This window comes from Aedes aegypti, chromosome 3, assembly GCF_002204515.2.
Source record: "Aedes aegypti strain LVP_AGWG chromosome 3, AaegL5.0 Primary Assembly, whole genome shotgun sequence".
Classification (NCBI taxonomy): domain Eukaryota; kingdom Metazoa; phylum Arthropoda; class Insecta; order Diptera; family Culicidae; genus Aedes; species Aedes aegypti.
In genome coordinates this window covers 235,263,054-235,276,878 of record NC_035109.1, presented here as the reverse complement: position 1 = coordinate 235,276,878, position 13,825 = coordinate 235,263,054, and the positions used below count along the sequence as shown (strand labels likewise).

Here is a 13,825-nt window from a genome sequence, read left to right as displayed (position 1 = left end):
AAACTCTAAAACAAATACAAACAGAAGCGAATAAAACATTACCTCAGCATCAACAGTACCTCAATCATCGCTGATAAAAATTTGATTAAGACGTTTCACGTACCTCTCTTGCAAACTTTGTATTTTGAAAATCATCATTTAAATTATTTATCATTTATCATTATTCCAAAATATTATTCAATCTGAAGTTTCCCAGAAAATCCCTTTTTGTAGCTGAACAAATGAATAATAGAAATATTTATGTATCCACAACAATAACGTTTATTTGTTACAATCGCATGTTTTACCATTTCATCACATTTTTCGCGCTGCGAACTCGCTGATGGTCGTATGATAAAGTGGTACGCCTTTCAGGATTTGTGAATTTGATTCGACAATCTTGACTGCCACATAATCCCCACTGACTATCGTTTTTCTCTCGTCTGCATTGGAGTGACCCATTGGAACATCTCCACTGGGTAGTATCACTTTAATGTTGCCATCATTTCGACCGGAGAGGTCATCTTTGGATCGTTTGCTAAACCCTTCCACCAGCACCAGTTCTTCGCGGCCAACAAATTGCCTGTTCAGTTGCTCAGCTCCGGCGCGAAAGGCAGCAATCATTTCGCGCAGTCGTTGCTGTTTCTTTTCCTCAGGAACATCGTCCTCGTAACGGCGATGGGCGGTAGTTTTCTACAAATAAATTTATAAAGATTCAATAAATTGTATCTACCACGTGAGAAAGCAATGTTTTTAAGTACCTCTCGCATACTGTAAGCAAACAGGAAAGCCGTATGATACTTAACCTGGCGTATCAAGGAAATCGTCTCGGAAAATTCTTCATCCGTTTCACCGCAGAACCCGCAAATAAAATCGCTCGATAGGGTTACGTCAGGTATGAGAGACCGTACTTCGTCGATCAAGTTCAAATAAGCTAAAATAGACAAACAATGTTGTGATATTTTTTTAATCGTTATTTTAAATAGTGAGTAATTGCTCATTGCAGATTAGACTCCGCGTTCTCAAATTTTCAAGAGCATAAATCTCGAGAACCAGACAGCGGTTTGAGCTGAAAACTTAATCGATTGGTCACACACTGTTGGTGACCAAGCGATTAAGTTTTCAACTAGCGCAACTTCACCTTAAAATAGTTTCTAAGAATGGTCCCTTTCCCCACAATACTGTTTATTATCATTTGTTTCAGTATAGGGTAGGTGTACAAATTATGGATGCAATAAGTCAACAGTATACATAAAAATCGAATATTAACCACGTTTCTAAAACGTGAGCATGACTTGTTATTTTATTACTAGTTTCAAGCCTTGCAAAACAGTTGAATAAAACTGTGACCTACCTTTGTATATGTATAGGCCAGTGGCGTAACCCCCCCAGAACCGAAAATTTTGGAACAAAATGTTGGTACGAAACGACAAGAAAACTGATTTTTTTTCGGCTGCGTCGCCTTCGACAGCACATTTATTAACGATAAAATGTTATCCACCTCTATACAATTTTAGCTTCGTATCACGTTTTCACTCTCAAAATATCTAAGCAATCCGGAAACAGTATTATAATTCAATCGTTTCTACGAAATATCGACATAAGTGAGATTCCAAATGATGTTGATATGGCTGAAGGGCTTGATTGAGATTCGATGATCAAAACTTGACGACAGTTTGAAAAACACTTTGAACTTTATTTAAGGGGCAGGATCCGTCATTTATTTTGGAATTTTCAAAAGCAGTTTTTTCGTACAATATCAAGGAAAAATTCAAGAAAATGTGTTCACTGTATTATATTATCCAAATGAAATACAGTGAACACATTTTCATCGAATAATTTTCAGTTTTGAACAGAAAAAGTGCTTTTGAAGTTTCGATGATGACGATCATTATGATGACGAAGCGTTGAGCGTTAAGCACAATTTTTCAAATGTATGTAAAACTTTTATTTCCAACATTAAATTTGAACTAAATATTACGCTTTACGAGAAAAATGTGGATTATTGAAAAAAAAAACAAACATTCTTTGAAAATTTAGTTGCCTTCAGATAATTTATATGGAAGAGGTGAACCAGCGTTCGACTGAAAGCCTCCTAAATAAAGACAAAACATAATTTGTATCGAGCATTGTTTGTAACATGTGTGCGAGAAACAAATAGACGGATTCCATGTCAAATCGGTCAATCACAGAACTCGATCATCTTCGATTTGGATTAAATTTTGCACATGTTTTTGGAATGGTAGAATAAGTGTTTTCCATAGAAAAATTGATCATTTTGACTCAAGTATAACTTTTGAAAATGGCCTATAATTTTTTGCATGCAACTTATTTGAAAAATTCTAACTCCGAAACTGTTGATTTTAGAGAAAAATGTTCTACGAAGAAGTTGTAGTGAACCGTTTGGAGTATAAGAAAAAAATATACATTGAAAAAATATTTTATTTATTTTCATAAAAAAATAAAAATAAACCTTGAATTTTAAATTACACGAAAACCCCATTTTTAATATTTTTTTAATTTTCACCATAGAATCTTGATAGTAACAGATGTTTGGGACAAAGTTTCATGATGGAGAAATTTTCAATAAAAAAGTTTTTCTAAGAACAACTTTCGGCCGTTTTTAAAAATTTTGATTTTTTGTCAAAATAAATACGTTCTGATGATACAGTAAGTATATTGAAATGATTCTAAGACATAATGATTATATGAATAATTTCTCTAGAAGTAGCCATTTTCGAATAATATCAAGTTTAATGCAAAAAATATTGTTTAAATATTAAAATAGGCCATTTTCATAAGTTATTCGCGTTTCTCCATCAATAATTATACGTTCTCGAGAGTAAAGACCATATTTCTTTCCACTTTTTTATTTTCCTTGATGGAAATCGCGAATAACTAATGAACATAGCCTATTTTAATATTTAAATAATATTTTTTGCATTAAACTCGATATAATTAGAAAATAGCTACTTCTAGAGAAATTATTCATATAGGGTAGGTGTACCAGTTATGGCCATAGTGGTTCCCTATTTCGCCATACGTGATATCTTGTATGCTTTTACATTTTGAAAAATCTTTTGTGTTTTAGCAGTAAAATTAAGGATAAATCTTGATGTTAAAACATTCAAAAAGATTAAAAATGTAAAAGTTATCCAAATTTTGCATATGGCCAAATAGGGAACCACTATGGCCATAACTGGTACACTTTCCCTAATCATCATGGCTTAGAATCATTTCAAGATGCTTACTGTATCATCAGAACGTATTTATTTTGACAAAAATCAAAATTTTGAAGATCGACCAAAAGTTGTTCTTAGAAAAACTTTTTTATTAAAAATTCCTCCATCATGAAACTTTGTCCCAAACATCTGTTAACTATCAAGATTCTATGATGAAAATTAAAAAAATATTAAAAATGGGGTTTTTGTGTAATTTAAAATTCAAGTTTTATTTTTGATTTTTTATGGAAATAAATAAAATATTTTTTCAGTGTATATTTTTTTCTCATAGTCCAAACGGTTAACTACAACTTCTTCATAGAACATTTTTCTCTAAAATCAACAGTTTCGGAATTAGAATTTTTCAAATAAGTTGCATGCAAAAATTGTCTTTTACGTAAGATTAGAGTCTTAAATGTCAATTGTCGTCAAGTCTTAACAAAATTAGGCTGTTTAGTAGTAGTTCTAGTTAATTTCAGGTCTTTACGTTCATATATCCTTAAAGAAAAAAGTCATTTTCCTTGTCTGTTCCACAATTTCTCGAAACTAGCAAGTGTACCCTAATGATCGATCTCAGTGTCTTACTTTCCATAGTCATTTTATAGTGCATATTTAAGGGTAAGGTTAGGTAACCTTAGGCTTCTATTACAGTCTCCCACAAGATTCACTTTTCGGTGGTAAATGCAATGCTTCACAACGCCTACTTTCTACTTGTAAATTTTGCGAAAATGAAGCTGTAATCAGATTATTTATATACCGTTATTACAAAAGAGGTATTTTTTATTATGGCAATGTAAAAGCCATATTAAAATAAGATTGTCGCCACTTATTTGTACTCAGTGAATCTACAAGTAATTTTCCGATGTGTCTAGCTAGCTAATAGTAAGAGTGGCTACGGATCATTCAGGTTAGCAAAAGGCAAACTGATCGTCACCGTGTCGTGTCCGTTGGATCACATCCGAGATATTATTGCGTCTATGCCATATAAATTATGACGCGGCTTAAAGCAAAAAATGCCAAAATGTGATACCACCACTACAGGTTACGCCTTTGGTTTCCATCATATGAACTAATGGATTATGCCCTCCCATCGCGGCAAGGTCGCATAACCAGGGGAGGGACTCCTCTTAGTTTTGAACTTATATGTTTAATTTCATTTTCATTTTCATTTTGCAGCGTTTGGTGGGGCAATGAGAGCGCAAGTCAGTCCAAAGCCGGGGGAAGGGATAGGTAATGGCCGTAATAGTCTATGCGGACCACTTGAACACCATCGGAAAAGGATAAGAAGGGTTGGGGTAGGGTATAGGGAATGGAGAAGACTTGACACAGTAATGCGATTTTTGCTGCAAAATGTAAATGTGCTGAAAGCAATTTAATTTGAGTTTTGAAATTTGATTTGACTTATTAAAATTCCAAATAGATCGGCCATTGTACGAGTAAGAAAGAATATGCTGATCGCTTTCTAGAAATTTGATAAACAACAAAATAATAAAAATATGAGAGTGATGCTAAGGGCTGCTGATGGCACAATGCGACGCTTCAGGAGATTTTGATACTGATTGATCATTACTATACAGAGCGCAATTCAATCGATGGTGATAACTTTACAAACTTTATCTGTTTTTGCACTGTTTGACGATGCTGATTTATATAAAAATATTTTAAAAATATTTGATATTATTAGTTCATTTGTTTGTATAATAACCCTTGATGATAATACTTCCCTGACCAGAAATATTATATTTTGAGCGCCCTTTTCGAAGCTATTCTATCCAGGTATCCATGTACTGCTTTCAATCCTGAAATTATTCTTATTGTGCATGCTCATGCATTATATTAGTGATGCTCATAATCATGCAACAGATAAGAAGCAGAGAATTGTAAACAATTAAACAATAGTAATAAATAGCTTATAAAATGACTTTGCAGCATAGCTGAGCCTTTCGGATCGTAAGACCAATGTATAAAAATATTTTGTTTCGAAATTGTCCGCGTGGTCTTCTAGTGCCCCTATTAGATAAGAATCAGTCATAGACATACCTACCGAATGCTCGCCATGACTCTATGACCAACATTTGTATATGTATAGACTTAGCTGATGTGGCTTTTCTAATAGGTAGTTCTTTCACTCATTGATTGTCTTCAAAACCTTGTCAAGTATAGAAAATTGATTTTATTTCGTTTATTACTACATTGAAGCTAAATTGTACTTATTAAGTATTAGGTATTATTTTATAGATCAAGGCCAGAATTCCCAGTGAGTGAAGAATTTTATAGTACTAGAACACCATAGAAGATCGCTAAACATTACCTAATCATGGAACGGCTTTTTGCTCTATTATTTTAGGTAGATGCTATTGATCTCCCTTTGCTCCTATCCGCAACCCGGTGCACGCGCCCTGTTGGTTTTCGAAAACCTCGTAGAAGATTACAAACCGTCAATGGCATTCCCAATTACTACCCCACGTTGCACATTCAAGGGTCTGATTGTGCTCCTAACCCACCCTCAGTTCGTAATCTTCTCGCCATCTTGAAATTATATTTTCCCGAAGTGAAAGTAATTTTGATGAGTGATAGCCTAGTGCTTCCCAACTGCATAGTACAGTAGTTTAACCAGAATCTTAAGGTCAGAAGATAAAATCTAAATTTTGTAATAAAAAGGTTGCCATTGCTTTGAAATTCACCCAACATCTAATCAAAACTACTAACAACAGCGATCAATTATCAAAATTCATCGCTCCCTGGAAAATATAATCCCAAGCCCAGGGAGTTTTGAACTCATATGTTTAATTATTCTAAAATTATATAGCTTTGTATTTCAAGAGAAAGAAGAATTTCAATTAATATTCCGGCTATCGGAGTATTCCCGAGTTCCTCCGGCCACTTCTAAAAACTAGATATGTGGGCCAGTAAACTGACAGAAAATTATTTGAATCCGTTAAGTATCCACTGAGTGGTAAGGGTTTTAGCACAGACAAACAGACGTAACACTTAGAACAAATCCCGATCAAAATCATAGTCACAATGACATGTACGCCCAATGCTAAAATCGGTGTGTTTGGCCGATGGACCAACAGATGGCGGTAGTGTGTAAACGTCAAACGCGAACAAAAACGATGCGAGCGCTGCGGGTGGTGTATTGGCCCCCTACCATATATTTGAATCGGCCGTTAAAAAGGTGGTCGATGGAGATCGGTGAGAGTGTGACGTCTGTTTGTCTGTGGTTTTAGTATTTTTGCTTTCACTCAGGCCTATTATAGGCCCGTATAATACGTACCCGTAGTAGTATATTATGGGTCCTGCATTATCAATGCTACCCGAATTAATTACCCGTTTTACGGTTCAATGAATCAACCCGAAAAAAATCATACCAATAAAATCCCTCCAACCCCCACCCCACCTTTCAGATGACTAGTTACGAAATAACAGATTACTTGTTTAGCTACTACATAAGTAGATGGTTTGCATGGCAGCTTAATAGCCGAGAAAACGATGAGTATAACGTTTCTATAATCATTCGTATTACTAATTAAAAGGTAAATAAGATTTAACTAATAACAAATTTGTTCCACAGAGCTATTTACAAAACACCACACAATATTTACTCATTTCCCATATCCTTAGGCAAAACACTTCACTGCCCCTCTATGTATGACTGATTCATGTTCTTTCAACCTTGCATCATTCATACGTGTAGGGGAAGTCTAGAGTAAAAGCAAGACTTAAAGAACCTTCTGGTCAAAGATGTTGCGTTGCCTACTTTCCAAACTCCAAATCCCCCGGTGTATTATGAACGGTATGAGTTTTCAAACTTATGCTGGAGACTTGGCCCCTGACCCCCTTGTACATCAATAAAATAAAATAACAGTTTGGAATCAACTTCTAAGATTGCACTGAAACTTCAAATCACACGAAGAAAGTAGCCAACAACAGAGAACTTTTTATTTTGGCTTTGTGCACTAGCAGAAAGCTTAAAATAAGAAGATCAGAAACGTCTACCAACTATTTCGCTGGTTTTGTGCCTTTGAAAACGTGAGTAGGGGCACAATTCAGCCATTGTGACGGCCATTTTTTGATTCCGAGATGGTTGACCTTAAGTGGTGTTTATAGCAATAAAATAATAATTTTAAAAAGATTAAAAGGTATTTTTCAAACCTTTACATCTTATCGAAATCTGCAAACTTTGTCGTAACACGTATTTTAAGATTTTTTTGTAACAAAAATTCCAATAATTTTTATATGACAACTATAACAGTGTGAAGTCGGAAAAACGAGTTTTTCTGTCCAGCTTGTTTTAAAAATAAGAAAAATTATCACCGTTAGGTAATCAGGTATATGACATATGAACTGCGCCTAAAAAAATGCACTGATTCCAGGGGGGGGGGGGAGGGGGGTGGTGTAAACGCAACGAGGTTCGCCTACCGTTCATGTTTTGCTGTTTGGGTCGGCCCGATTCTATAACATTCCCCAGAAAACCATTTCCCCGAAAACCATTCCCCAGAATTCCGTTCCCCAGAACGAACCATTCCCCAGAATTTCAATCCCCAGAAAGCTATATGAATATCCATTTTTTTCTGATGTGACAAAACAAATATGTAGGTAGGGTGGTTAGGCGCATAATGAACACACGGGGCGAAAAGCACATCCCAACTAACAAATTTAGCGCTATAGGCCAAGATTATTTGCTTTGTGCTGTATAACAGTTGAATTGTAGCAGCGAACGCAGCAAACATGAATGCTGTCAGAAATAGAACGATTAGCGTTAATACAGCTGTAACGCAAACGTTTTGCAGCTACAAATCTTAGCTGAATAAATTTCATCATTTATCGCTTATGCTGCTTTTACTAAGCTGTCAACACCTTAAAAGATAGCAACCAAATGATGTGGAATAAAACTCGCCATCATTAATCATGCTGCTTCTATACAATATGATTTGTTATGCTGCTCAATACATAACTAAGAAGCGCTTTGTCGTCAGTTATACAGCGAGCATACAGCAGTAAGCAGAAAAAAAAAAAAACTTGTGGCGCATCTACTTAGCTTGTGGGATGTAAACATTGCATTTGACGTTTCACACCCTTTTACAGCGTGATGAAGTGGTGTAAGCACGGCTATAACATCTTTTACGATCATTTTAAAATATATTATGGACCGTTTTCGATGTAGAACAAAACGGTGTGTTTTCTTGGCCTTTCGATATATGCTGTGGTGGCAACAAGGACAGCGTCGAGACTTGTGGATGTAGAGATCGTGAGTTCGATCCGAAGCGATGGCAGGTACATTAATTGTGTAATGGTGTGAACATTAAATTCAGATACTTATGATTATGAATTCCGGAAGCTGTGAAATAGCTTGAAAATAATATTTAATTGATTATTCAACAATTGCGAAATGGTTGAGAAAGCCCCTTCCGAAGATGTTATACAGCTACTTGTCGTATAACTGTCGAGATAGAGCAGAGCAATGATCGGTATGAATAAGAGCTGCCAACACAGCTTAAAAATAGCTGAGTAGATTCGCCAGATTTGTTGGTAAAAGAATCGCATAGAAGCTTTCGTTCGTATTGTACATACTCTGTACGCTGTACGCGCCTTTACTCAGCATAAAGCCGTATAAAGAGGGCTTAGAGAATGTTTACATTTGCACTAAATGTTAGTTGGGATCCCCTTATTCTCTAGGAATATGCATATTTCTGCAAAACTTTATAAACTGTACGAAATCTGTATTGTACATGAACTTTTTGACGGTATAAAAGTTTATGCTTTGCTTCATTTGTTCTCTGAAATTCTATTATATTTTTTTCTCAGCTTCAGCAAAGCGGTGGAAGAATTTAATTTTAGAGCAAAGTAACTAACCTAGAGAAGTTTCTTATTGCTAATGTGATAGGGGGAAGTGCTTTTACATATCAGTACGTTTTGACACCCATTAATAAGTGTTATGTTATGCCAAATGACCATTATGTCAAATGGTCCTTGATCATTTAATCAATCATGCCAAATGCCTTCTTGCCATTTGGTATCATTACGGGACATTTTGTCTATATCGTCAACAGGATAAGACTGAAAGAAGGGCGTATCATTACGTGCAGAACATTACGTTTTTATTTTGTCTAATTTACGTATTAATTATATCGGAATCGTATAATATGAAACTACAAACGTCTTTATTCCATTCGGGGTAGCCTCAAAAGGTAAGCTATGATGCTCCTTCTTGAAACATTGATGAAAAGCTGGATACATAACTATGTTTGATAAAAAATGGACATACATGTGAAATTATACATTTGGAAAGTACTTTACCGAAAGAAGGGCGTAGCTCTATTTTGTGCAGAATAGTGATGACTCATCACTGATAAGTTGTATGTTCTTTTAAATGAATATTGGATATTGTGTTTACCCTATCAGTCTTCATAAGTGCCAATAAAAGTGAAACTACTGTGATAGTTCATTTGCAAATGAAATTTGAATTATGCGTAGTGTTCATATTTAGCAGCACCAATGCTAATCTTCTCATGTACTTACTTGTAAAAAACTTTGTATGGAGTTTGTTGCGGAAACAGAAAGGACAAGATCCAAATTCAATGAATTTATTCGCTGGGTGGGATAAATTATGAAATTCCTAAAAATATAGCTTCATCAATATCTAGTTACTAACGTGTATAGAATTGGTCTTACTTTTAGTGATCTTTCCTCGCCTTAAGTTTCTCGCAATGGTGTTCCGTCTCGAATGGTTGTGCAACCCCTGTACACGATAGTTAATGTAATGAATCCTATGCACCATCTATTGTTATATTAGCCACTGCGGATTTTACCTTATGAGCGTACCACTCCTTATGTCTAGATGTGATGAGCTGCTCAATGTAACCGGTTGAATTCTACACCGTCTATCGCCTAATTAAAAAGTAGAGTTATGTTGTAGCATATGCTTATATACTGCATTCCACGCTTACCAAATTTGCAATTATGTAGCTTGATACTCTCGCACTGTTCTTAATATCGGCAAGTATTATATACCGGCAATTGTAAATATTGGAATGGTAATTCAATAATTAAACTATAAAGTTTTAATTCAGCAAGATTTCTCCGTAATAGTACTTGTCATTATGGCGGCTTTGTTGATATACGGCATTATCTCTCTTCTTTACGTATCTGCTTTGCTCATGATGCCAGAGTCAGCATTGGTTGCTGCAAGCAGTGACGTAGAGTTAAAGTAAGGCTCCTTTCGCCTGAGTAATCGACGGGGCGTAGTCAACAGAGTTTCATTTTCAAGTATTTTTAACTAGATTATTTCAAAACTTAAAAGTAGGTCTATATAATTTTCTGGGGAATGGTTCATTCTGGGGAGTGAAATTCTGGGGAATGGTACATTCTGGGGAATGAGATTCTGGGGAATGGGTTTCGGGGGAACGGTTATTTGGGGAATGTTATAGAATCGTCGGCCCGCATGAGAGATGATGCTGTTTGGGACGGCCCACCCGAGAGATGATTGTTAGGCGAGCTTTGTTTGTAGTTGACAGCCGTACACCCACCCTGACTGTTTCTGACTGAATTATAAAAGTCATATTTTGATTTGAACTGAAATCTAAAGACTAAAGCTTGTCATCACATCTGCTCACAATATGTCTGTAATGTTAATAATGTTTTGATTTAATCATATAAACTTATTTGAGATCATTAAACAAGTGTCGTAATGTATTTTCCCCATTTCTCCAATTGCAAATATTGTACATCCAGCCAGCTCAACAATATCATTGTTCATTTCGTCGTGTGATGCAATATCACCAATATAAGCAACATTGCATCCATGTTTATCTATAACAATCAAATTCTTAAATGTCCCACCCTCGCGCCTCTGATTAAAATACAACCTTCAAGACATTGAGTGACATACCTTCCCTAGTGTAACCCCGTCGCATGCGCTCCAAAACGCTCGAACTTCCACTTTGTGCAGGCAGGTGCAAACTATTGCATATGTTGGGATATTTTGCAATCGTTTCCAGCACGGCGTTGGGGAAATCTTTCGGGTGTGGCGACGTGAATCGGATTCGCATTTCCGGTACTGTCACGGCGAGATCCATTAGAAGCTCAGCAAACCGAAGGCCCCCAATTTTTGTTTTATAGACTGTTTTGAAACCTGGCGCCAAAATGGAAGCTTGCTTTTCAGTGTCCTCTGAGCATTCACTTGTATCCCGATAGCTATTAACATTCTGGCCGAGAAGGGTAATTTCCTTTATGCCTTTGTCTTGCAGATTTAACGCTTCTTTCCGGATAGAACTAATGGGTCTAGATCGCTCCCTTCCCCGAGTGAAAGGGACAATACAGTACGAACACATGTTATCGCATCCACGCATAATTGACACATATGCGGTTCGCGACTTTCGATCCAACTTAACGGGCATCACATCAGCGTAGGTTTCATCTAGCGAGAGCATCACGTTTATAGCTTTCTGACCGCTTTGTCCAACGGCCAACAGTCGTGGCAGATCTTTGTAACTGTCTGGCCCTGCAACGACATCCACCGCTTGTTCCTTCTCAACCAGTTGCTTCTTCAATCGCTCAGCCATGCAGCCCAAGACTCCGATTTGCAACGGCTTGGCCTCATCTCTTTTGCCCTTCATCAGTCGAATGTGCTTCAACCGGTTCCAGATCGTACTTTCAGCTCCATCTCGGATAGCACAGGTCATCAGTAGTACCACATCGGCGTCCTTAATGTTCCCGGTCCTCTGGAAGTCATGGCTCTTCAGTATGGACCACACGATTTCCGTATCGTTGGTGTTCATTTGGCAACCGTATATCTCAAAAAATACTTTCCGCCTCTGGCCGAGCAGGGACTCTCGCGGAAGGTATGGAATGTCCACCGATCGTTCCACCTGGTGAACTTCTCCAACGGTTGTCGTCGTCGATTGCTGATGCAGGAAGTCTTGGAAGCTAGGTCCATCGCGCAGCCGATCCTTGATTGGTGTGGATTGAGTTTGGTGCGAACGAGCCAACGATGTTATCACCGGTTTATAACGCGATTGATTGAACTTACACTTGAAGAGTTGGCGCCCGAGTGCGTTCATTTTGCTAAACTAAACGGAACACTAGTTAAAACTTAATTTTACAGGATTAAGTAATGCATTGCACTAGTTTTCAAGTATAGGCCTTTTCATGTGACAGGTCCGTCTATGCATTTGTTTACATCGGTGGAGGACCGGTGCTAACACAAGCCTGTCATTTTCATAGAAGAACTGTCAAAGAGCTTCCCGATCAGCTGATTTGAAACGTCTTGTGAATAGGCCTATTTAATGCTTCTGCTACGCGATTTGTTATGAACTTGACGCCGCGTAAAACTTGAACTCGCTGTATTTTGACAATGTACTCCCACACGGAAAATCGTATGATTTGCATTCATCTGCTTAAGGTGAAGATGAATCGAAGCCAAACTTCAAATTTGCAAGAGCACGGATCTGGAGAACCAAACATCCGTTTAAGCTGAAAATTTAATCGATTGGTCACTAGCTGGTGGTGACCAATCGATTAGGTTTTCAGCTCAAACGGATGTTTGGTTCTCCAGATCCGTGCTCTTGAAAATTTGAAGTTTGGCTTCGATTCATCTTCACCTTAAGGACATTGTAACTGGACTCCATTTATTTAGGCCAAGAAACTTGCGCAAAACAAATATTATTGTTTAAAATTAAATAAATCTAATACCCAAATTTTTATTTTCGATCTAAATATCATTTTTCGTTATCTAAAATCGTTCTAAACACGTTTTGGGCAATGATTTATTTTTATTCGCAAATCTATGAATTTTGGTTTTTGATTTTTATAATTTTTATTTTTGAACATCCCTATCCTTTTTTATTTTTTCTTGAAGCCTCTCCTGAGTACTGATTTTGGCAATAATAAAAAATCAATTTTTTACGGTACTTTTGAAAATATTAATTTTTTAATTTTTTTCTGAAGCATATTTTATTTTCCGTGTAACTAACGGAAAAACAGATTGGAAATTATTTCAATACCATCAGGCTCTTCTTCTGTGATAGGTTGATTGTAGAAAAATATTAGAGATACGATTTTTTTATATTACACGTTAAATTAACCCCAGGTATTTGTAGGTTATATAAGAATACAATTTTTCAAACATTTTTCAAAAATACAAAAAAGTTTCAAAAGTCATAAAGAACTTTCCTAATATGCGTGTTATGAGCCAAGGCTTAAGCCAAAAATAAAATAATTTTTATTTTCGAGCTACAAAAAAATACACAAATTTGCAAAGTGTACCCCGTCTAAAGGCGGGGTTGGGTATTAGAGGGTTAAAGATTTCCAAATTGGACACACGCGAACTGGCATACATTACCATTTTCGAAATCCGGACACCTACACTGAAATGAATTTTATTGTAGAAACTACTGAATCCATGGTAAAATTAAGAACTGCACCAACGATTTTCAACCGACTACATCAATCTGTTAGGGCCCATTCACAAATTTCATAACGCTTTAGGGGGTGGGTGGGTGTCCTAATTTTGTTACGGCTCGTACAAAAATTGTAGAGAATCAATACTAAAAGCGTCACGAAGGGGTGGGTGGGTGTCCAAAATGACTAATTTCAGCGTTATGAAATATATGAACAAGCCCTTA

General features: G+C 36.5%; 1 protein-coding gene across 1 annotated transcript; it reads right to left on the bottom strand.

The window, feature by feature from the left end:
* Positions 1–237: 237 nt before the first annotated feature.
* LOC5576212 (CDK5RAP1-like protein) lies at positions 238–12,574 on the bottom strand. The gene is made up of 4 exons (XM_021850575.1): positions 12,485–12,574; positions 11,092–12,340; positions 741–913; positions 238–672 (listed from the first exon to the last, which is right to left on the bottom strand). Exons 2-4 carry the CDS (start codon positions 12,260–12,262, stop codon positions 295–297), a joined length of 1,722 nt encoding a protein of 573 aa, XP_021706267.1. The 5' UTR covers positions 12,263–12,340; positions 12,485–12,574; the 3' UTR covers positions 238–294.
* Between the last annotated feature and the right edge of the window lie 1,251 nt (positions 12,575–13,825).